This window comes from Colletotrichum gloeosporioides (assembly GCF_011800055.1).
Source record: "Colletotrichum gloeosporioides strain Lc1 chromosome Unknown consensus_33, whole genome shotgun sequence".
Classification (NCBI taxonomy): domain Eukaryota; kingdom Fungi; phylum Ascomycota; class Sordariomycetes; order Glomerellales; family Glomerellaceae; genus Colletotrichum; species Colletotrichum gloeosporioides.
Genome location: NW_025544678.1, coordinates 128,455 through 152,087, shown reverse-complemented (window position 1 = coordinate 152,087; position 23,633 = coordinate 128,455). Strand labels below are relative to the sequence as shown.

The following is a 23,633-nucleotide window of genomic DNA, read 5'->3' as shown; positions in this document are numbered from 1 at the left end:
CTGGATTTGCTGCTGAAGAAGGAGAAGACAAAAGTCTTGTCGTCGTTGTCTTACTTTTCGCTTCGCGGTACTGAGAAGGGGGGAGGGAGGGCGTAGAAACGACGGGCTGCTGTGCCTGAAAGAATGGGGGTTCGATCTGCATTCAGCAACGACAAAATTCCTTACACTAAAAAGGCACGGCCGTGATCCCCACTTTGGGGCCGGTCGGGGAAAGCTTAAAGGTTCTTTACTCGGGGGCCAGGGGGGTCCCAAACCCTGCCCAAGGATGTCTTGCCAAGGGCCGTATTTTGTCGCGTTGCTGGTCCCCGGGGATGCAGTTGGTTTGTGTGAGTGTGTGCCAGGAAGGATGCCGGCCGGGTTGTTGGTGAGCAGAGAGCTGAGCCTCCGGGACGGGGAAAGAGGGAAGGTCAGTCAGTCAATGGCAGAGAAGGGGGAGAGAGATGGTCGTCAGCACCGGCGGTCCTAGTCATATTGCGGAGCTTGACACCCCCGTTTCATGCGCTAGTGTAAAGCGCGATAAAGCCGAAGCCCTCGTCGCTTTGCTTCTCCTGTAAAGGAAAACGGCCGACAGTATGAGTCAATCTCGATTTTACAATATGATCTGTACTTTAAATACCAAAAACGGGAGGTTCGAAGAGAGTTCAGCCAAGCCTGGATTTGCATGCGTTTGAAGCCAGGTCACATCGCTTGGAAATAGACGCTCTACCAAGACATCAGAGAAATCACATCGACGCCAAGACTGTATACATATATAAAAAACGCCAGTCATCATGGATATCAGCCCAGAACCGCTAGACTTCAAAACGGTCAAGACGACCCTGCCAACGCGGCCCCTGCCGCCACACGCCTTACGACAGCCCGTCGTCACCGAGCGGCTCATCCTGAGGCCCGTCTCCGCGGACGACCTGCAGGCCCTGCACACGCTGCGGACGCAGCCAGAGGTGATGAGGTTCTCGGCGGTCGGGCGCGTGGACGCGGACGTGGACGAGACGCGGGCGCGGCTGGCGCAGAACCTGCCGCCCCACGACGCCGACAACTACGACGTCTCCATCTGCCTGCGGGCGACGGGCCGGTGGATCGGCATCGGCGGCTGCAAGAAGCCCAGCGGCGGCGAGCTGGGCTGGCCCGAGATCGGGTACATGCTGCAGAAGGACTACTGGGGCAGCGGGTACGCGACCGAGTTCGTGCAGGCCTTCCTCGGCGCCTGGTGGTCGCTTCCCCGCTCCGAGTGCGAGATCGCGGTCGAGAGGGCCTCCGTGGAAGGCGAGAAGGCCGTCTCGGGGCGGGCGGGGGAGAGGGAGGGAGGCGTCGAGGAGATACTCACGGCTGTGACGGCGACGGATAACCCCGCCAGCCAGAAGATTCTCACGAAGTTGGGGTTTGAAAAGTTTAAGGTGTGGAAGGAGGTAGACGAGGAGAAGCAGACGGCGATCGTCCTCATCGGATATGGCATCAGGCGGCCCAGGCAATAGCCAAGACAATAGCCGGGGCGAGGCGATGCTTCTATGCTGGGTACATGACGTTGAACGAGGCAAAGGCGGATGGACCGCCGTCTCAACTTGGGACGTAACCTCAACCTTTGGACAATGAGCTGTCCGAATGAACGCGTACCTGTGTCTTTCGTCATCGGCACAATCGACCCCGGGATTCAGACGACCGGCCGGCTACCGACTGTGAGGAATCCCGGGAGATGGTGGGAGTCAGATCACCGCGTGGTCAGGCCTCGAGAACCCCATTGGCAAGCAGGGGTCGTCCGGGCTGGCGGGCGGCAGCGGGACGGGAGGACACCACCACTGTGACCTCGGACATTTTTGCTCGTCCGTGATTCTCCCGATCGAGGTCGGCGGCTGTAGGCGCCGTTGTGTCCACATAACGGCTTGGTATATAACGAATACGGGTATCGTCCCGAAACCTAGATAGATTTTGAAGCAAATTATCAAAAAAAGGTTTCTGTACGCCAAGACCATATCGTCGATTGTGTAGCAACATCACGACAAGCGCAGTGAGACCAACTCGACTCAGACACTCGGCAGTCAGCGACACACGCGCGTACACACATACACACGTCTAGCGACACACAGCCCTCTAGATCAGCATGTCGCAACTAGGCTTGACTAACAACATCGTCACTGCGACAGGCATCCTCGGATGCGCTTGGTGGGCAGGTAAGCTCTTCTCGTGCCTCCGGGGGGTTTCGTCGTGTCATTCGCAGTCGCTAACTCTTAGCACAGGCGCGGGGCAGTCGCTGTCCATCTTCAGTGTTGCCGCAGCCCTCGAGACCAGCGCAGAGCCGATCCATGCGTTGAAGCTGTGGCAAAACCTATTCTACCGCGGCATGTCCATAGGCCCAAAAGTCGCGGGCATCACCTTCCTGTCGTTGGCGTATTCGGCCTACGACCGCTACCGGCACGGCCTCGCGTGGAAGCCATTCGTCGTTGCCGGGGCACTCGGTCTTGGAATCGTGCCGTACACGTTCGCCTTCATGGGGCCAACCAACGAGAGGCTCCTGGCGGGCGCGCAGGGCGTGGTGGCGCTGGGATGGTCCGAGACCAGAGAGCTGCTCGTGAGGTGGCAGACGCTCAACATTGTCAGGAGCTTCTTCTCAATTGCCGGTGCCGCCGTTGGGCTCTGGTATACGGCCTTCCCTTGAGGAAGGGTTGAGGGCATGGGATTCTCGCAGAATATCGATCGTCTTGTATAGACAGGGGTTGGAGACTTTGGGACGGAGCAGGTTCATGTAAGATATAGATAGTTCTGGAAAAGGTGCCGAACAGGCGGTTTGGTTTGTTGGTGGGCGGCGGCCCATGCATTTTCAGGGTGGTCATCTTGGTGTGGTTTCAAAGTACCAGAGAGTTGAATCTTGGTAGGCTCAGTACATACATAGATAGCAACAGGCACAATGCACAGCACCGGGACCTTGCAAGCCTCGTTGGCAAGTCTGGCTGTGACGGGTTCCTGCTCTCCTGCTCACCTGCTCACCGCTAGATTCGGGTGTCCCAAAACCTTGGCTGCGACTACATCATACACGCATGGCGCAACGCAGTGATTGAGACGAGACGGGATCGCGGGGTGGTACTGGCAAGTTTAATGTCACGACAGTCAAGGCGCCGTACCGCGGAGCGGCATCCGGTTGCCAGGTGCATTGCAGTGCAGTGCGATCTGTGCTGAAGCGGTTGGTGGTGCAAAGACATGGTGACGCTGTCTTGGATTGAGTGTGTTGGGACATAGTTCATGGTAGGTATCCGTAGTGGCTGGACCGGTTCTTTCGGCCGGGTGGTGAAGGGCGGATGGGATGGCGGGGACAGAGTTCAGAGTTGGCAACGGGATGGGCAGAGTTTACCAGTCTCCCAGCTCTGGGGATGTGGCTGGCGGCGTGTGGTGTTGGTGGCCGTGGGCCGTGGGAGGCACATCTTTGGCGGTTTGTGAGTCCGGCGGCGGCTGAGCGGGTGCCAGCCCCCGCAACAAGGCACATCGCGGCAGGCCGTCTCCAGACGGTCTCCAGCGAAGAGGGCTCACCTGGGCAGACTTCCAGGCTGGATCCCGGGGGCCCGGCTGGGCTGGGCATCCATCGTCTTCGACGGGCATCGCTGGTCCGCCAAAATTGCACTTGGCAAGATACCTTAGTACGGGCCATGGCCCATTAGCTGCCTTGAATTCGCCTTGCCCTATCTCGGGTCGAAGTCGTGTTTAATGAGAAACTCGTCAACACCAGTTCCGTGTGGATGCCCACCGTTCCAACCCAACATGAATGAAGGCGCCGGGGAGCCCGAGTCGTCGTTTGCAGCGTGTGAGATGGGGGCCGTACGGCAGTGTGATTCGAGAATGCACATGAGCCTGTAGAAGTACGACGAATGGAAGCTGGAGGTGGGAAAGCGGAGGAAGCCTAAAGACGTTGAGTGAGGGTCGAGAATAAGCAGTAAGGTAGGTACACCCAAAAGTGAAAGGTACCGTGCCCCATGTGGAAGGCAGAGCGCAGCGCATCGCATCGCATCGCATCTCAGCGGCCGGATATCTGATGACCCCATTTATTTATTTTTCCCTGTGTCGAGGTCCACGGCCAGGGAAGAAGAGAAGGAAAGGGAAGCTGTGCCATGCCAGGGTGCACGTGTCAGCCCAACAGCCAAACGTTTTCCCTGTTTGATCGCTATTCTTACCTGCCACTGCCCTGTCCAGCCTGACTGCCTGCTGCTGCCCTACCCATGCCCCTTGTCCCAAGTCCCTTCCATGTACTGCGGTACCCATGTCCAGCCCCTCCGCTGTCTGTGTCTGTTCTTGGTCTCCCGTCTCTGCCTGACGATGTTGCTGCTCTGACCGAGGGTTCCTTCCAGTGCAGGTCCATACCCAAGGTGCTAAGTAGGTAGCTTGCGACTTGACCCCTCCAACCTCCATCCACGCGTGCTCAACCGTCCCGTCTTCACCCTCACCACTACTGCGGTAAACCCAAGGTAAAGCTGCAGGTGCAGGTACCCTGTCCACCTGGAGTTGCAGTCCGAGTACTTTAGTTACATCATCAGCTCTCACCCGCGCGCCGCCCAGCTCAAATCAACCAAAACAGCCCTCCTCCCTCGAGTCGTCCGCCGTCGTCGCTTCGCTCTCACACCCTCCGGACTGGAATCATCCATCGCATCCACACACACTCACACATACGCACTCTCACGCGCGCCAACGTCTTTGGCCTCTCTTCGCGCATGCGCATATTGCCGGCTGCGTGCGCCTACCACAACCTCGCCTACTTGACTCACCGTTGCAGCTGCTTGGCCTCAGCCTGCTTCTGCCTGCCATACCATACCTTGCCTACATTACATCTCCGTCTCGTATGACGAAGTTAAGGCGGCCCGCATCCCAGGCACAGTCTGTCTAGCTCTCGGTTATTAGTACATGTTGATACCCTCCGACTCCTTCGCAGTCGACACTAGTCTCCCTCCCCCTCCATACTGAATATCCAGCAACTTGCTTTGGCAAGACGCATACTACAACGCCACGCTCCTCACTTGAAGTCGCCCGCCGCGTCAAACGCTGCTACTACCGACTCAAGATCGGCCAGCACAAGCCACGGCCGTTATATCTACCCAACCCAGCCCATCCGATCTCCACAGTTTTTTTCACCGGGACCTTCCTGCCCGCAAAGGCACGCTGTTGATGTAGAGTTCGGCCCCGGATGGCGACGGCGACTCCAGAGCCAGACTCGAAAGAGTCTCCAAAGGCTCAACCTCAACCTCCACCCCAACCACAACCACAACCTGCAGATTCAAAGCCTCCAAACTTTTATGGTTATTTGATCAACCAGGACAAGGCGCCAACCCCGATTCTAGATGCCCTCCTACGCGCCATCGCGAACCACATTGTACGTCTAATCGTGTCTCCCATTTCCGCCCGCGCTTGTCTCTCCACCCCGCTTCGCAATTCCAGGCGACCACTGACATACCCCGCCAACAAAAGATCGCAGAAATCGGCGACAAAAATGTACAGGCCCTGACTCCTCAAAAGCTTGCCGCCTTCTACAAGGCAGTTGGCGGCAATTATGACGGTAAGCATATCCTTGGATCACCATGTGCAACCTTGTCATGCTGACGTGCCGTCATCGCAGCCCTTTTCATCGACATGCCCTACCCCGCCATATCTTACATATGGCAGGTCACTGGATGCCAACACTCCCTGCAACCCTCCGAGAACGACTTCGATGCCCCTTCCGTACCGGCCCTGACAAAACGCGGCTTTGTGCGATGGGAAATAATCGAGATCTTGCTAGACCCGGAAGAGCATGTGCCCTTTATCCAAAACGCAGTCAAGAACTGGAATCTCAAGCATCCTCAGACGAATGAGCCGTTTCCTAAAGATCTGCCCGACGACGCCTTTCCCGCCCAGCCAGACCCCGGAATCTCTGAGTGGCACAAGAAATGCGCCGAGAAGCTGAGGAAAGCTGCGACCCCCAATCAAGACTCAACCGCTCCGAAGCCCGCCGCCGCCGCCGCTGCTGCTGGCGCACCACCTTCAAATTGGCCGCCGGACAGGGACGAGCCGAGGGTCAAGGCCGCCTACGTGCACGTTCGAAACCCTTATCCAAAGGCATCACCACCTCCGCGCCCCCCTCAGACGGAGTACTTCCCCCCGCCGACACGGCCAGTGGCCTATAGTCATGTCCCGGGTCATGGCGGACGCTATCCCCCGTCCCGGCTGAACATTCCAGCAGCCCGATCTCCCGAGCAAGAACGATACCGAGGTCAGAATCAGAATTCACCGGATGATCGCCGCCGCCGAAGCTTCTCCGACTATCCATCTCCCTCGGGTGATCCCATGTATGCTTCGGAGCATCTCCACCCAAATAGGCCACCCATGCAACCTCGAAGACATAGTCAACCTCGTCACTACTCGTCCTCCTCAACTTCCGATTCCGAGGAGCCAGGGAGCCCACGATCCAAGCGCAGGCCTCACACGCACCATTCCAACGAACCCCCGCCTCCAGGCTTCCGGCGCATGCCTCCTCCCCCACCATCGGTTCAAGTACCGTCAGGGGCTCGTCTGCATCGCTCGGAGCTACGGGCAGACGACCCTCGCCGTCGCAGCATCCCGATCGTCGAGAAGATCAGCGAGAAAGTGGCATCTATCCTCCCCAACGGCCGTTCACCGGATCGGCAGCGCAGCACTTCAGGTCGCCGGAGCGATCCACCCTCCCGTCGCAGCCGTGAGCATCTTCCCACATCGAAGCTGAACCGCAGCTGGCCCGACATCGCTCCGGATGAGTCAGAAGAATCCGAATCTGAGGAAGAGGCGCGCCGGCGTCACCGGCGGCGTGAGTTGGAGGAGAGGGAGCGAGCAGAAAGGGAAAGACAGCAAAGAGCCCGCGACAGAGAGCGTGGCAGGGACAAGGATCGAAGACGCGATAGGGAGAGAGACAGAGACCACGAACATCGAGAGCGCGACAGAGGGGAGCGCGTAGTAGACTGGGAGAGGGATGAGGACAGGGAAGCTCGCCGGCGGCGGGAGCGACTGCACCCTGTGCGTCCGGAGGCTCAGCGCCGCACCAGCAGCCACGCCGACATAGATCGCATGCGTGAGCGAGGCGAACCTCCCTGGGAACCTCGGGACCGTGAGTTCAGAGATGATAGAAAGAGGTACAAGGAACCGCGCGGAGCCAGTCCCACGATTTCTGGCGTTGGCGGGCGTCAATATCCCAGTACTAAGCAGGCATGGGATTGATTTGGACCAGGAGCATCGATTTGAGCGGGCAGTCTTGAGCGATTTTGGTGGATTTGGGCTCGGGTGGACATATAAAGGGATATCATGATGATCAATCTTCACGCTTCAATCTTTGTACAACATGCCTATCTCACCTTGCGGACCGAGAGTCAGATGAGTGCACATAGGGTAATGAGACATGAACATTCTGCTTGAATATCTCTCATTCGTTAATGCATTTCTATCTCAAAATGAAGCCAATCGATGCTATGCTCTGCCAATACAACCAACGTTCCCGCCATCTTACCATTCTCTCTCGAAGCCGTCTCCTTCCTTGTCCACTTCATCGTCGGACATGAGATCCTCGCTTGGGAAACATGAAACCATGATGGTGTCAACGGGTCCGTCTTTGCCAGGACAAAAGCCATTTTGTTGAGATATGCCACCATATTCAGAAGGCCCAGAACTCCGGACCTGTAGACACTGAAGCAAGTCGTCGAGGCCCTCCTTAGAATAGACCTTGCTGCGGCCCGTAAGAGTCTCGCTGCCGTCCAGCGACATGCGATCGTGCGCAGAGTACTCTACACGCTCCGACTCGGTTTCATACGTAACACGGGGCCTCCGCGGCTCTACCTCTTCATCCGTTGTGTCGAGCTCAGAGTCCGGCTCCTTGTTCACGACCTCGTCCAGAGTGTCGTACTCGAATTCTTCGGCGTCGGCGATGGCTTCGAAGACGTCGCATAGATCGTGCTTGCATGTCCTGAATCCGTACGACGGTTCCGGGTCGGAGCTCCCCCCGTCGACGTCCATCTCCTCCGCCACAGCATGCCCCTCCCCCGGCTCCGCCTGGCGCCTCTTGCGCGGTCTGTTATCCCCGCCGGTATCCTTGCGCTTGCCACCGCCAACTTCCTCGCTTGTCTCGCGAGCGCATCCCCGCTCGTCCGACGCTCGTTGTTGCGCGGCGGCGGCCATGGACTTCGCGATGGGGAGGTGGTACGCGTTGACGAAGCCCTGCGGCAGGCTCCTCGCCTCGGGACATCCCTTCCGCAGACGCGTGATGCGGTAGTGGTAGGGGCACTGGCGCTCCACCTTATGGACGAGGGAGGGGTGGAAGGGCCGGGCGAGGCAGCGTTGCGAGGATGGACCGTGGGCGCATTTGTTGCGGCGGTGGAAGAGTTGGCAGTTGCAGGTTGTGAAGTGGACGTAGATTCGTTGGCACATTTTTTCCGCCTTTGTGACGATGCTGCTTTTTCGTAGTTTTGCTTGGTATGCTAAAGATGCCCCTTTTTTTGCGGTGCGTAGTGGTGAAGTTGGCAATGCTTTTTTTGTGGTGTAGTCGGGTGGAGGGTATATTCAGACAAGTTGGGTGGCCGAAATAGGGGGTGATAGTAGCAAGTTGGCTGACGTCGGTTGAGGGGTTTAACAAAAGAGTGTGAGATGGAAGGAGCGAGTGAGGTGGTCTGGTGGTGAGTAGAGTCCTTTGGGGGGTTGTGGACTTTCTTTTCTCTCGAGACCCGTTGGTGAAGCGGCAGGTTTTTGGGTAGGGGCGGGATAGACCAGCAACGGCAAGAGCTTCGTCTGTCCACGCTGCCGAGAGAATAAGTGGACTTTAAACGGTGACGGTTGTCGTCTGGGAGGATGTACCTGAGAAGCTGCCATTCACTTCAGAGTATTCACCCAGTTGAGGGCTGTTGATTCATTTACTCTGCATCGATATTTCCGTCCAAAATCTCTCCTTCGAGTAGTGACGAGTCATAAAGGAAGAGACAACCTGCCAACGAAGCTGTCGCAGTGTTATTTTCTTAAACCAATAAGACATTGCTTACGCTTTCTTAGACATGGCCACGCTCAAGAAAATACTCTGAAATGTCGAAAGATGGTATCAATATCTAAATCTAGAGAATGGTGACGACGCATTCTCTTCAAGAGCAACTCCCAAATTGTATCGTGCTGTATGTCCAGACCTTTCCAATCACCATATCTGCCCATTTCACGCGCCCCTTTCCACATCCTTACGCCCCTGTAAATCCTCCCGACTGGTCTCATCGCTGGTCACCAGCCCCTGTTCCGTCACATGCTCCTGGTCCAGGCTGTACCTCTTGATCGTCAGACTCAGAACCATGCAAAATCCAGAAAACGCAATTAGACTGATCCATATCGCCCTCAGCGCGTCACAGTACGCCTCCACCAGCTCGGCGCGCACCGCGTCCCGCGGCATCTGCTTGATGATCTCCACCACGATGGTCGCGTCGCGGGAGTACTCGTCCGCGAGGTGCGCCAGGTCCGGCACGGCCGCCAGCTTCTCGCGGAACGCGTTCTGGAAGATGACTCCGGAGACGGCCACACCGAGGGACTGGCCAAAGGTCCGGAGGAACGAGTAGAACGCGGCGGCCTGGCCGTTGAGCGCGGGCTCGCACGCCGCCTGGATCGAGAGGGCCATGGCCGGGAAGAGCATGCCGGTGCCCAGCCCGATCGGGATGTTGAGCCAGATCCAGGCCGGCACGGTGGTCCCGGGCTTCATGAGACACAGGAGCCCCGCTCCGAGGGTCGTGATGACCCAGCCTGACCAGATGGACCAGCGGTATCTACCCGTGATGCCAGCGATGAGGCCGACGGCCATAGCGGCGGGGGCGACGGTGAGGGTCTCTGGGAGGGCGGCGACGGCAGATATGACGAGAGAGTACGACTTTACGGCTTGGTAATAGAGGACTGCGAAGGCATTAGCATTGAGGCAAGAAAGGGGTAAAAGCGCATAAGGGGATTTCTCACTGAGAAAGTAAAGAAGAGACCAGAGAATCATGCCGTGAAAGACCGTCATGATGTAATTCGCAACCATGGTCCAGTTGTTGAAGATTCCTTTGTCAATCATGGGCTCCTTTGCGAAACTCAACTCCCAGACTCCAAACGCAACGAGGATGAAGACCCCCAGAACAAGGGGCAGAAGCGACCTGAAGGATTTCCACTCGTACATGACGCCGCCCGTCGAGATCCCAAACAGAAAACTCGTCGAGCCCGCCGTGAAGAGAAAACTCCCCAGCCAGTCGAACCGGCCGAGCTTGCCCGCGATGTCGCCCGGGATCTTGGCCTGCTTCAGGAAGAAGAAGATCATGACGACGCCGACGGCGATGATGGGCAGATTGATCCAGAAGATCCACGCCCACGTCACGTTCTGCGCGAAGCCGGCCCCGATCAGCGGGCCCGTGACCGTCCCGACGGACCAGACGGCCGAGAGCAGCGAGAACCACTGCCCGCGCACGTAGAGCGGCACGAGGTCCGTCACGATGACCTCGCACAGCGCAAGGATGCCGCCGCCGCCGACACCCTGGATCGTGCGGCCGACGATGACGACGCGGAAGCTCTTTGCGACGGCGCCGACAACCGAACCCGCGGCGAAGAAGAGGGCCGAGACGTACACGAGGGGCTTGCGGCCGAAGATGCTGCTCAGGCCGGCGACGGTGGGCTGGAGGACGGTGCTCGCGAGGAGGAAGCTGGTGCCGGACCAGAAGGCCTCGAGGGCGGTGCCGCCGAGCTCTGCGCTCATCGTCGGGAGGGCGACGGAGAGGGTCGTGGCGTCGAAGGCGACGGCCAGGGCGACGGTGCAGAGTGCGCCGAAGGCGAGGAGGAACTCGCGCGAGGGCTTGAAGATAAGTTTGCCATCTTTGTCGACGTGGGTTATTCGTTTCTCTAGGACCACTGTCGGCGGTGGTGGTATGTTTGGTTTTGATGAAGACATTGTGAAAGGTTGTGGTAGTTTGGAGATGATTCGAGAAGAAGAATTATGATGGATGTATAGACTAGAGGTCAAGTTGTAGACTCGGTGCTTTTGATGCTGATAAAGGGGTGCTGTTATTCAGAGACTACAGACCCGAGCTGTGAATAAGTGATTCAAGAGTCAATGCCTCTTAAATGCAAAGCTGAGCACCCATGATCGAATGCCGTCAACATCTTCTCATTCTCTCCGCTCCACGTCAGGAGATTACTCCATACAAAATCCACGGCCAACCCCTGTTGGTCAGCCATACATACACAATATGCCGGTCTGCGGCTCAATACATGGTCGACGCGCTAGGGGAGCTGCGAATGGCCTCATGGGCTGCCCAAAAAGCGGACCACCTCTCGTAACCCCGACGCTAATCAATTGCTCCGCCGTAAATCTCGACTCGTCAGCATGCCGTGTTGCCTGGGAAAAGCTTGGTCCGCAGGGCTGCAGTGATGTGCCAGTTGGTCGAGCTGAGGTGGGTTTCGCCCGACGGAGGGCACACCAGCGCAATACCAGTGCAGGCCAGAGCGGCAAATACCGCGATCGTGAGTCGCTTCCATTCCGACGGACAGGACGGGCGAAATGTTCTGCCGAAGGGTGCACTTCCGGGCTAGACCGTTGACGGCTCGGACATTTGTGGGTCCAAACCCGGCGGCGGACATCGCTAGCGCCGGTGAACTGGCCTAGTAGTCAGGCAGGCTTGCGTACAATTACCAGGCCAAATGAACATTCGAGCTAGCCTGGTTGAGGGCCAGATATTCCCTTGCAATTCAGATTCTTGGTCAATTTTGTTGGTCGAGTCTTTCCGGTTCTGGCACTTGCCCGAAGCAGCAGAAGTTATGAAGGATTCGTCTGCGTCATCTTGCAATATCCCCATTTGCCGGGCGCTGGTTATCCGCTTTGAGTCGGACTCGCTTTCCTTACGCCTGATCCCCTCCGGCCCCACCCGAATTCGCTCGAATCTCGAGCAACTGCGCGACACGCCTGTCCACTGGACCATCGCTGTAGGTATGGTGAATCTTGGAAAGCTCACTGTGAGATATGTTGGGGACGGAAATACGCGGGAGATTAAAAGTCGGGATCTCCATGTGCGGGCCAAATTGGCCGAATTCTCGGGCGTATCCCCGCCCGACCTGTTGCCGCTCGGCCGAAATTTCATCCTCGCCTTCCAGAGACCGCAGGAAAATGGTTGGCTGCAGCTGCTCAGATAATGCCCGAGGACAATAAGGAGAAAAAAAACGAGGGTAGTCCTTAACCTGTCGAAAGAGCCCTGGTCGTTGGCTAAGCGAAGCTGAACGTGCAGGTCACGACTCATTAAGCAGACAGGATTTGAGCAGGAAATTCTCCGAAACCCTTGGACCGGCCTTCCCTGCCGCAATGTGGCCACTCAGCCGCATCGTGCCGGCTATGGAAACCAAGCCAGAGTTTATTCTGAGCTCCGATGGTGGCCACCCGAATGGCTGAGACGGTCCAGCCTTCAGCGACCTTCCTGGTCCGCAGCAGCAATTGTCGGAGGAAAGAGCTAATCCTCACGAAAACGAGCCACTTGCGGGCGTTGGCGAAACATAAGAAATCAATCTGTGATGGGCAGAAACTGACAGATTTACTTCAACATTACACTTCCCCTCCTCCTTTCGCCTCATGCTATGCTCTGTCAGTGGCTCCTGGGAAAGTGGTGTCTGACCCGGGGAGTTAGGTGAGTTGCCAAGAGAAGGCTAATTCATGAGATTCGTGGAGACGATGGCCAGTGGGAACCAAACGTCAAACTTGTCAGAACCTTGCCTTTGAACGGGGAACCCCCGCTTGACCCGAGAGTGTCGGCTTAAGTCAGTCTGGCAGTGTGACTACTTCCCTTTGAGTCACAACCACCTGAAGGTGTGTCACAGACCAAGCTGCCTTTTTGAAACTGCAGACAACTCTGCTGAGCAGAAGCGTCAACGCCGACTAAGCGGATGAATGACATGCAGTCGCTTTGATGATGAAGGGTTGCTGGCTAAGTTCCTCGTGTTCTTGTCGTGTCTCGTAGAACGGCAAACTCCTAGACAAACCGGTTCACCGTTGGAGTGGGATGCCTCACATTAATGGCAAGGGACCCTTTACAGCCGTGGCCCTAGCGGTTTACAACCTATCCCCGATCAGCTGGTCGCCCTGGAGAGCTGAAGGATTGGCAGGCTTGAGGAACTCGGGCCTCATGAATGTCAAAGCAGTGTCGATACTCTGCAGCTGGAGGGGACGTGCGAGTGCAGATGTGCCGGCAAACTGATAGCTGGTGCCACGCGGCATTGGGTTGACTCTGACAGGTGGACGTCCCCTTGCCGAAGGGAGCGACATTGCAGACTGCTGCCGCTGCATGGACTTGTCGATGCCGCTTGGTTCGGCGTTGAAGCACTGTTATTCGCTTTCCGGCGCTTCGTCCCCTCGGTTCCTCAGGGCCTGAAGTCTTGACAGGCGAGTGCCATCATCACGGCCCAATCAGACATCTGACAGATGGAGATCTGTCATTTCTGAGGATTTGCCGGCGAGTGCCGATGGAACGGCATTCCTCTGAGCTTCATCAAGCACGTAACAACGCACAGATTTCTCTCGGGCAACGCTGACTGGTTGATAGGAAGCAAACCTTAGCAGCCCATGATGACGAGGAGCAGTTCTCTCGGCAGTCTAGATTCTGTATTCATGCAGTGGACATGCGCGTCAGTCAGTCCGGGGAATGTCGTGGGTTGTCATTTGAATTTGATGGGCAGTGTCAATCAGATAGACGAACGTCTGAGAGGCTGAAGATGGACGTTTGAAATAAACTCGCAGCTGTCGCGCCAACGCTACATTAAAAAGTGGATCCCGCTGATCCTTCTTGGACCCACTCCAGCCCAGTGCACTTGACGCTAAGATGATCGATTCACTCTCGGTCAGCGCGGGATGACCAAAGGGGAAGAAGCCCTTGCCAGGCCTGGCAGTCCACCCTTCTCCTCGACACCTCGAGCAACAGTCCCTCCCTCCTGCCATCTACAAACACAGTTTGGCACCAGATTTGAGCTCAATAGAAACACGAAGCTTTCCGTCTCGTCGGTTTGGTTACAACTTGCCTTTCTCGAATACGATCCCCCACAGCCTCTTGACGACGGAACGCGAACAAGATTACTAGTCCTCAGTCAATGTTCAGTCAATATTCATCGTTCGGTTAGAATTGACAACTGCTGCCTTCTGCAGGACGTTTTGCCAGGCATTGCCCGCGACTGGATTACCCTTTCGGGTCCGGGCTGAACCGGATGAAACGATCCCATCACCTTCAATGACGAAGCAACTCCACGCCGTCAAGTGTCGCGTGTGGGTGGGCAAGCATCCGATTACCATACCGCTGGAACCGCCGACTCAGACAAGACTTGCCTGTCCTGCCGTCCGACTCAATGAGAGCCGTCTCTACCCAAGGGCCAACGGGTCTCTTCCCGTTTATCCATTGGCCTAATTAGCCCCGTCCCGGATCTATGGGAGAGGCTTCGTCGACACCATGACGCGCTCCGCCCCGCGGGATCTAGACACTCCGCCATGTTCCCTGCTAGGGATTTCCTTTTTTCTTCCACTAACTGTCTGTCGAATTCCTCTCGATTCGCCGGAGCCGGGGTCGGAACCGATGCTGTCATTCAGGTCTGTTCCCCTCGCAGGACCCAACGGCTGCCTGCCGGTCTGCGGTCAGACTTCGGCGACCCTTTGATATGAACCACCTTTGTTTGAATGTTTGGACCAAAGAGATTTATGCCAAACTCCTAGTGGCTGGGCATACATGAGTGCTGGAGAAGATTCAACGAAAAATGTCCTTCCAGGCCACCAATACGCTGGCGCGCACAAACACATACGCTGACTGACACCTGTCTGAGGTGCCATTTATCGACCGGCTTGCCGAAGAGCCGGGTTATCCCTCGGATGATCGACGCCAGGATCGTGGCCGTTGCTGATCTCTCCTCGCACATTTTGTTTGCCGTCTCAAACATTGTGCGCTCGAGCACCGATGGGAGCACCCTTGATCGACTGCAGTCCGCGCCTCGTCAGGGCTTAGCGGCGCATGAAACAAACCTTCGGGGAGGCCAGACAATAACGTATACACCATCCGCCTAATCCCAGACCACCAGAGATCGTCCTCCGCCAACGGCGCGATCCCGCTCGATCATTATGAGTTTTCCCATTCGCTAATGCGTCGAATAGGCGCTATTGAGTTTCGCAGGCGTCCCATCGGTGATCCAGCCCTTCCGTCGTTCTGTTGCCAACCAGGCATTGGGCTGCTAATCAACCAGCCCTGTACCGCTGATTCCCACAATTTTGCCTGCAGTTCGTCGCTATGACATAGTGGTGTTCTTCTTTTCCCTCCCGCTTGATCTACCGGCCCTCGCCTTTTGGTCTAACCCGAAAGGTTGACCTCGGAACCTGTGTTTTTGGGACGTCGGAACCAAAACTTGTGAAAAAGAGCTCGGCCTCTCATACCCTCCGGAGTTGATTCCTACAACCTGTTGAACAACGACACCACTCTCAACATTCCGACCACACTACTGCAACAATGGTAAACACCGGCAAGCCATCTGGTGGCTGCAAGCTTTGCAGGGCCAGGAGGATCAAGTGTGATGAAGGCAAGCCATTCTGCATGAGGTGCAAAAAGTCAAGGCGTCAGTGTCCTGGCTACCGCGATCCTTTCGAGGCCAATATCCGCGATGAGACCGAGGCGACGATTAAGAGATTCAAGAAGTCGAGGGGTGAAGACAGCTCGGAGGACGAAGGCAAGGGCCCATCACCAGTCTGCAACAAGCAGTGCTTGACATCGGTGGCTGGCCCAAAATACAAGACGTTCGACTACTCGAACCCGGCTGCGTTTCCGTTCCGGGCAGACGATGACTCGACCGAAGACGACGAAGACATTCCTGTGTCCCTATTTGACTCTCTCGACGAACAGGCCTCTTGCTACTTCCTATCAGAGTTCATCATTGTACCCTATACGCCGACGGCCAGGGGCTATTACCGTTTCCTTCCTCGGTTCTTGAGTCAACCGAACGTCTCCAAATGTCTGTCGCAAGCTTACAAAGCCGTGTCGTTGGCGGCTCTGGCGAGTCGAAGAACCGTCAACGCAAGTTCTGCCATGTTCCACGCTCAGAACCACTATATGAGAGCTGTGAGGGCTGTCAATAAAGCCATCATGGACCCTGAGGAAGTGAAGAATGACCAAACACTTGGAGCAGTTCTAATGTTAGCGTTTTACGAGGTAAGCGCGTCAGATTGATGTTTGGAATGTGAAGAGGACTAACAAATGGGTAGATTCTGACCGCATCTCGGAATTCCATTGCGGAATACACCAACCACATGAAGGGGGCAGCCATTATCGTGAAACTCAGGGGGCAGAAAGGACTCGAGACACCCGAAGGCGAGGAGATGTTCGCCATCACCAGAAACCAATGCCTGTCAATCCACTGCCTACCAAATTCACCAGAGGTAGCCGAGTTTACCTGGCTGCTTCATCACGAATGTCGCGGACGTATGCAACACGCCATCGCCAGCATGGATATTCAGAGCAGTCAAATCAGGCAGGACGTTGACAGAATCCTGGGTGCCGGGGACCGTAAGCCCGAGACGATTCAAAAGGTGCTTGACGCCCTCAAACGTGCCCAGGCGCTTGAGGCCAAGTTCCGCAAGCTCAACAATGACCCGAGCCCGCAATGGAAGGTTGATACTGTCGACTGGGTCATGGATCGCCAAGACAACGAACTCGATACGGCACAATCATTCAATGGTCCGATTTACGGCTTCTTCAATCTTCCGCTAGCCATCTTGCACGTTGCCACATGGTGTTGCCATCTAATGTTGACAACCACCATCTTGCGTTGTATGGCCTGGTTGGTTGCACCAGATGACTACCGTATGGGAGAAGAGTACGAAGAGCTGAAGAGCTCGGCGATTTTGCGAATCGACGACACCATCGCCTCGGCACCCTTCTTCTGCAAGTGGAACGGCTATGGAGTCGTTGTGGCACAGTTTCCATGCGGACAAAACACCAAGCCAGACGATCCGTTGAAGGGAGCCGCGGGGCTCATGATTCTCTGGCCACTGGTCACGGCTTATACCAGCGACTTTGCAACCCCGAGGCAGAAGCGTTTCTTGAGGGGTCGGCTCAAATACCTCGCTGACGTTGCTGGTATCAAGCAAGCCAATGTCTTCCTCAATGTAAGTTTGTCCAGCACAGGCAGCCAGCGGGCTCCTGCTAACAAATGGTAGATGCAGATGGAAGATGTTTCTTCACCATCAAAGGAAATTGAGCGTGACCGTAGGCAAGGCGTTCAGCCCACTTCGGATGGTCTGGAAAGCCTGCGAGCGTTTCCGTTCTAGAGCATCATTCTCAACGAGCGTTTCCGTCTTTTACATTTTCATGGGACAAATCAGGATTCTACACTCGACACACTCGACGACTGAGCTTGGCATCAGCAGCAACACTCTCTTTCCACTTCTTGTACAGACGATTTTGTTTTACACGCGTTACAACATGGCGGGCATGAGGTATGGGGTGCATCGGAGGAGGTCCTCTGGAGGAGTCTTCTTCTGTGGTGTTGGGGGCAGGCGGAAAAGCTTGAAGCTCTTAAGGAGACTGTGGGTTCTGTTTTTCTGGGTTTCGTTTTGTCCAGCCGGTTTATCATTTAGCGGGGTTTCTTCATTTCTTGGACTGTCCAGACTTTCCTTCTCTTCACTGTTGATATATCGTTCCATGTTCTGGTTTCTGTTCCGGTTTCCAAACGGTCCTTCTAGACAGTTGTTGGCACGACTTGACGAATTTGGCATGGCTTGGGTTTTTGGGGATAGCACGATGAGACGACTTTTAGGGGAATACAGACGAACATCTTTCCTCGAAAACACCCCTGACATTACTTTTCGCATGCGTCTATCCCAGTGATCTGTCTTGATGCGGTGAAAATGAACCAACCCAACAAAAGAAGACAATCTAATGCAACCCTCACCCAACAACACCTCCTAGACAAGAAGCCAACCTTTCACCTCCCACGCCGTCCGACGCCGATCCTGTCCTCCCTCGTGCGGCCCCCACGGCCCCCGTCTCCCGGCGTCGGCGTCGTCTGCATCACAGCCGCACCCCGGCCCGACTGTCCCAAGCGCTGCACCGGCGCCTGCTGCTGCTGCGCCCTCATCATCTCGTCCTGCCGCCTGAGCAGCTCGGCCTGGTGCGCCTCGTACTCTGCGTACTCCTCGGCCGAGATGTCCGGGTCATACGGCTGCTGCTGGCGCTGCGGCGACGACGACGGCAACTGCTGCTGCTGCTGCTGGAGGATGCGTTGCTGCTGTTGCTGCTGCTGCGCCTGGATCAGAGCCTGGCGCTCGCGGAGCATGGCCTCGCGCGCGCGGCGGTCTTCGTAGGCTGCGATGTCCTCTGCCGTGATGGAGAGGGTTGTTGCGGGGCGGCGGAGCATCTTGGTTTAGGTTGGAGGTTGGGTGAGTGTGAGATGAGGTGAAGCAGGGGGTTGAGAGGTGAGTTTGTGTTGGCTGTTTTTGCCAGGCAACACAACAATATGGTGTGATGCGCGCGGCGAGGTTTGAGGGTTTGGTTCCAACGTGATCCCTTGCTCGTGACGCAGAAGCCTGACGCAATGTCACTCTGTGATAAAAAGTCCAGTGGCGGCGATGTGTGCTCTCTTGGGTTTTCCGTCGGATTAGGCAGTTGCTCAAGGTGCAGCTGGGTGAGTTTACACCTTCAGCTAGGGGACCCGCAAAGTCGTCCTTGCAAGGGGTTCTTTTTTCCCCCCCCCTCTCTGCGAAGAAGCGGCGCAGGAATATGCGAGAAAGATGCCTGAGCCTGCGAGAGATGTTGCGAAGCGACGTGGGGTCGTGGTGAAGAAAAGTGTATGCGTCAACGGGGGGGCGGAGCGCGGAGAGCTGACGATGCAGTTGGTTGTCGTTGGTCGTTGTTGTTGATTTTTTGCTCAGTTGTCGCTTTTTTTGGCGCGTCGGCGGCGGCGAGAAAAACACCGCTGGAGATTCAGCGACAACGGGTCACCCACCCCCCGGTCCATTTCAGCCCGCCCGCCCGTTCATCAATGTGCCCTAGCGTTCTAGCGTGCGGGTCTTGCCGGGGCGATCCGCGGTGGGGGGACGGCACCGGGGTTCAAGTGTTCGCTCACGCGGGCGAGAGGGCTGCCGGCGGCTGTGGCCAATTGGGGGCCGTTGGAGAGGGACAGTGTTGGCCGTACTGTATCATCATGTTGGGTGAAAGGCCCTGGAGCAGCAGCAGGCAGCAAGAAGTCGGCTCAGCCCTAAGAGAAATCCATCATGGCTGCTACCCACCTTACCCTCGGACTGGCTGTACCGCCTTGTGATCGGCGGGTTCAACCAGACTTTCGTTGGACTCTTTGCACATAGGCGACGATGATCGTCATGTGGCTAGGTAAAGGCAGAGAAATTCAACGACGATCGTGACCAAAGTAGTTTGATAGTAGACACAGTCCCACACAAGGGATCGTTCACATCATGTGTCAGAGAGGATTCGAATTATGCATCGTTTTCATTTAGGTTCGGTCTACCCTGTAAATGATTGTTCCCTTTCCCTTTCATGCCCATGAACCTCGTCCCGTCGTAAAGTTGTGTGATATCGTGTGCCTTCCATTCTCAGTACACCCCCGTAGCGTAGACGTGCTCCGCCTCCCATCTCAGGAAGTCGCCCAGATCGTGCCCGAGGTTGTACCCCATCGGCACCACCTCCGCCTCCCCGTCTGTGCCCCTCACCATGACGAGGTCCATCATCGGGCTGGGCGGCAGGCTCTCGATGCTCTCGCGGTTGTACCGCTTGGGGTGGCCCTCCATTGTCCACCGCCGGATGTTGCACCCCTTGGTGAGGAACTTTGACGCGTCGAACTTGCCCTCGTTCCAGAATCCGCTCGGGTGCTCAAACTCCACCGGGATCGGCAGGTTGATGTCCGTCGAGACCGACGACATGGGCGAGTACTCGGACGCCGTCGTGCTGGCGCTGACACTGGCCGGGCTGGCTAGAGCTGCTGCGGCGGCGGCGGAGGAGATGAGCAGGCCGTGGTGGTCGAAGCCGAACTCCTCAAACCAGTCGACCAGGTCCGCCGTCTCTTCGGCCTCCGACCGCTGCAAAAAGTCCGACGGATCTGAGAAGAGGTCGCCTGCGCCGCCGAGGATGGCCATCTGGAACGCGGTCCAGTCCAGGGTGTCGTCCGGGTCGATCTTCATGCCCTGGACGACGTCGGACTTGGGGAAGCGGATCTGTCCGTGGCGGAGGTTGGGATGGTTGAGTGTGTAGTTTGTCGACTGGAGGAAGACGAAGTCGTCCTCGTCGACGGGGGCAAACGTGCGCGTCGCCTGTTTCTGCGTCGTGTCTGAATATGTCGTCGTATCCGGTGTCGTGATGATGACCTCCGGTATCGTGGGTAGCTGTGGTGCCTGCGGCCGGGGCGCGAATCTCAACGGGTTCTTTGCCGGCGGAGGGGGAGGGGCGGCCATGTCGTCAACCTCCGTGGTGTCTCTGGTCATGGAATCTTTGACGGGCGCGGCGGGCTTCTTGCGCAGCGGGGACTTCTCCTTCACCGAGAAGCGCCGTCGCACGGCTGGGTCGAGGGGCTTAGAATGTGACACGGTGTCGCTGGATGTAACCACCATGCCAACACCTGCCGCTCCTATCCGGCGGGGCAGGTCTTGGAGATGGAAAGGCTCGACGGGTGTCTCACTGCCGTCCGTGTCGACTGTCCTCGCGGTGTCGCTTGAGATCCGAGCCTGGGTCTCCCGGCCGGCCCTCAAGGCTTGAAGGTGGTCTGGTGAGAGGAGCTCGTTGACCTCCATCTTGCGGAAGAACTGGCCACTGAGGATGTCGACGACTTCTTCTCCGAGTTGCCATCGAGCGTTCTTCTTGGACCGCGACTTTGATCGCTTGACCTTCTTCGACTTCTTCCTGCGGGGTCTGGACGTTGATGAACCTGATACACTGCGGACTGGAGGGGGGAGGGGAGGAGTGCTGTTCGCAATGGCGTGAGGCTTCGTTGACCACTTGAGAGGCGAATCCATGTTGGCGATGGTAGGAGATGATGGACGCCTCGTCTCCGGAGCGTTGAAAGACGAAACGGCGACCTTGGCCTCTTCGATGGCTGTACCTACGGCCTTGAATGCCTCGTCGGTTTCTCGGATGAGGTCTTGAACATTTAGTGACCAGTCATCCGGGCTGTTGTCTGTTCGTGACGCTGAGCTGGCAGGGGTTCCCCTCAACGTAAGATGTTCTCCTGAGGTCCTAGGCTTGGTGTCCTGTTGTGTTTGTAAAGGAGCGATGCAAAGATGTCTCCGGTCCGCGAGACGTTTTGGTGCCGACGAACGAGACGCTCGAGGCGGCGGCCGTGGCGGACAAAGGATGGCATCTCTGCTGTTCGTCGAGGCTGTATCTGTATGACTCTGGGAGCTGCACAAAGAGCTGGAGGACGAGCTGGGTGAAGGCTCAGGTAAGGGAACGGCCTCGGTCGAGGTCCTCTTGATGCTTTGTGTCCTTCGTACGAGGGTGTCCTCCCTCGATGGCCTGCGGGCCTTTGCGTTGGATGGACGTCTGGCCGGCGCCCATGAGTTTGACTTTTGTTGTTGCTGCTGCTTACGTCGGGACTTGAAGATGAAGAGGTCCTCGCTCGCGGCCGAGTCCTCCGAGTGGCGACGTTCCTCCTCGGCGTCGACCGCCTGTGAGCGGCGAGGCGAGATGAACCTCCGGATGCTGAAGCTCGACCGAGACATCCTGATGGGGAGATTGGGCGTACAAAGGGGATCATGCAGCTGGTCGGGACAGTATGGTTCTATATCGACTGGTACATTGACATATATGAGGACACGAAGGGGCGAGGGGGGGCGCTGTCTCTTTGGGGGCCTTTAACGAGTGACGTGACTGAGAGCAAGACCCATCAACCCAAGGGAAAGAACCAGGACAAAGAGAAAAGAGGGATGGAGGTCATCCGCAGGCAAGGGCAAAGGCCGCGAGGGTTGGCTGTATGTATGTTGTTCTCGATCTGCAAGTACATAGTATCACAAATAAAAGCAAGCGAGCCGGGGGCCATGTTGGGCCAGCTGATATGTATGGTTCTGCCTGCCTGGCTGGCTGTCGTCCGTACGGGTACAGTGTATGTCGAGTGAGTGCAGGCAAGTTGGATGCGTTATCCGGAGGTCCATGGCAGACAAGATGCAGGGTGGTAGTGGAAGTGGTCGATGGGAATGGTGCGGTGCGAGCTGCGGCGGTGCAAGAAGCCAATGCGATCCCTGTCTGGTCGTGCAGGCAAACTGCGAGAGGGCGGAGGCTTGTAGGGTTCGTGTGTCTTGCCCATCGGCCTGGGGTGGAGGTGGTTGACTCTTCCCGGCTCCTCTCGTTATTTTTGTCCCGCTTATTGGCTGTCTCTGCCGGCAGGTTGCTATTACTGGCCCATTATGTATGCCTCTGCAATGGACATTTTTCTCGAGGAGGGGGGGGGGGGGGGGGGGGGGCNCGGGAGACTGTCGTCGGGGGTGGTTTTTCTGGTTTCCTGGCTGGCTGGCTGGCTCGTGGTGGTGGTGGGCGGCGGGAGACGACGGCCCAGGGGGGGTGACATTGCATGCGTTCATCGCCGGCTCTTCCAGGCGTGAGAGATGTGATTGTTACAAAGATATGAATTCCAGATAAACTGCTTTGCTGTTAAGTTTGGAATACCTCGCCGCCGGTCGATTGCCGTCGTTTCCATGGTTCTTGCCGCCCCCCGCCCCGGCTCACAGAGCCAGCCAGCCCATCGTGCAGTCAGCCTTATGGAGGAGGAGGAGGGGTTGCGTTGCTTGATGCGCCGTCGTAGCTGTCGAGCAATATGGAACATCGCGGCCGACGTAGAGTGACGGATCAGCTCAGGATCAGCTCCGCCCGTCGCAATTGGAGGCGTATGTCGCACCGCGAAGAGAGACCATCGGTCACCTGCAGGCCTGAGAGAGATGCGACTCGAGGACTTCCTCGCTGTGCGACGACGCAGGCGGCGACGTGCAGTGACGGGCGACCAGTGGGATTCCCATCCGGTCCGGCTCCCTGGCAAGGACTCGCTAGCTTTTGCCCACAAGTTTAACTTGCGAGAGTAGAAGCAGGGGAGAGCAAAACTGTCGACTCATAGAGCCTGACAATGGACGCAGCTTGCGCCCAGCAAAGTACAGCATTCACCCAAGAGTGGCCCCAACGGGGTGACAGGACAAGGGAGCCATGGGAACCGGACAGTGCCCTTGCTGCGTCTATGCAGCGACTGACGATGCCACAATCTCGAAAAAGGGACATGCTAGCACCAACGCAGCAGACACAAACGACTGACTGACGGACATTTCTGAAATGACAGATTGACATGTCCAACTGCCGAGAGTTATCATCACCCAAGGGTTCAGCACTTGCTGGGCCTGCGGTCGAGACAGCAGCGGCGCCAGCTTACCTGCAATCTGTCAATAGCAAGGCGATTGATTGTTCCCGGATCAACATGCACGTAACGTAGTCCTGCTGGGCAGCCAAGCTACAGGGGGGGTCGAGATACCACCTTGCTGAGGTCTTCCACGCTCCCTACCAAGAAGGGCTTTAACAGCAACAGGCAGACAGACAAACCCAGACGTGCTAGTGTCATTCAATCATTTTTTTTGCCGGGACTGCTTGTCGATACGGAGCAAAGCAGATCATTGCAGAGCCTCTAGG

At 56.9% G+C, this 23,633-nt stretch overlaps 8 protein-coding genes across 8 annotated transcripts; 4 read left to right on the top strand and 4 right to left on the bottom strand.

The window, feature by feature from the left end:
* Positions 1 to 770: 770 nt before the first annotated feature.
* GCG54_00000084 (uncharacterized protein) lies at positions 771 to 1,472 on the top strand (the record flags this gene model as incomplete). Its single annotated transcript, XM_045400227.1, has 1 exon — positions 771 to 1,472. One exon carries the CDS (start codon positions 771 to 773, stop codon positions 1,470 to 1,472), a length of 702 nt encoding a protein of 233 aa, XP_045265877.1.
* A 623-nt stretch (positions 1,473 to 2,095) lies between these two features.
* GCG54_00000083 (uncharacterized protein) lies at positions 2,096 to 2,650 on the top strand (the record flags this gene model as incomplete). The annotated part of the gene is made up of 2 exons (XM_045400226.1): positions 2,096 to 2,165; positions 2,232 to 2,650. The coding sequence occupies 2 exons, from the start codon at positions 2,096 to 2,098 to the stop codon at positions 2,648 to 2,650; spliced, it is 489 nt and encodes a 162-aa protein (XP_045265876.1).
* A 2,508-nt stretch (positions 2,651 to 5,158) lies between these two features.
* On the top strand, positions 5,159 to 7,197 carry GCG54_00000082 (uncharacterized protein; the record flags this gene model as incomplete). The annotated part of the gene is made up of 3 exons (XM_045400225.1): positions 5,159 to 5,344; positions 5,440 to 5,527; positions 5,588 to 7,197. 3 exons carry the CDS (start codon positions 5,159 to 5,161, stop codon positions 7,195 to 7,197), a joined length of 1,884 nt encoding a protein of 627 aa, XP_045265875.1.
* Positions 7,198 to 7,479: 282 nt separating this feature from the next.
* On the bottom strand, positions 7,480 to 8,397 carry GCG54_00000081 (uncharacterized protein; the record flags this gene model as incomplete). Its single annotated transcript, XM_045400224.1, has 1 exon — positions 7,480 to 8,397. One exon carries the CDS (start codon positions 8,395 to 8,397, stop codon positions 7,480 to 7,482), a length of 918 nt encoding a protein of 305 aa, XP_045265874.1.
* Positions 8,398 to 9,166: 769 nt separating this feature from the next.
* On the bottom strand, positions 9,167 to 10,909 carry GCG54_00000080 (Efflux pump FUS6; the record flags this gene model as incomplete). The annotated part of the gene is made up of 2 exons (XM_045400223.1): positions 9,167 to 9,885; positions 9,946 to 10,909. The coding sequence occupies 2 exons, from the start codon at positions 10,907 to 10,909 to the stop codon at positions 9,167 to 9,169; spliced, it is 1,683 nt and encodes a 560-aa protein (XP_045265873.1).
* A 4,570-nt stretch (positions 10,910 to 15,479) lies between these two features.
* Positions 15,480 to 17,293, top strand: GCG54_00000079 (uncharacterized protein; the record flags this gene model as incomplete). Its single annotated transcript, XM_045400222.1, has 3 exons — positions 15,480 to 16,175; positions 16,229 to 17,131; positions 17,183 to 17,293. 3 exons carry the CDS (start codon positions 15,480 to 15,482, stop codon positions 17,291 to 17,293), a joined length of 1,710 nt encoding a protein of 569 aa, XP_045265872.1.
* Positions 17,294 to 17,949: 656 nt separating this feature from the next.
* Positions 17,950 to 18,381, bottom strand: GCG54_00000078 (uncharacterized protein; the record flags this gene model as incomplete). Its single annotated transcript, XM_045400221.1, has 1 exon — positions 17,950 to 18,381. The coding sequence occupies one exon, from the start codon at positions 18,379 to 18,381 to the stop codon at positions 17,950 to 17,952; it is 432 nt and encodes a 143-aa protein (XP_045265871.1).
* Positions 18,382 to 19,573: 1,192 nt separating this feature from the next.
* GCG54_00000077 (uncharacterized protein) lies at positions 19,574 to 21,691 on the bottom strand (the record flags this gene model as incomplete). Its single annotated transcript, XM_045400220.1, has 1 exon — positions 19,574 to 21,691. One exon carries the CDS (start codon positions 21,689 to 21,691, stop codon positions 19,574 to 19,576), a length of 2,118 nt encoding a protein of 705 aa, XP_045265870.1.
* Between the last annotated feature and the right edge of the window lie 1,942 nt (positions 21,692 to 23,633).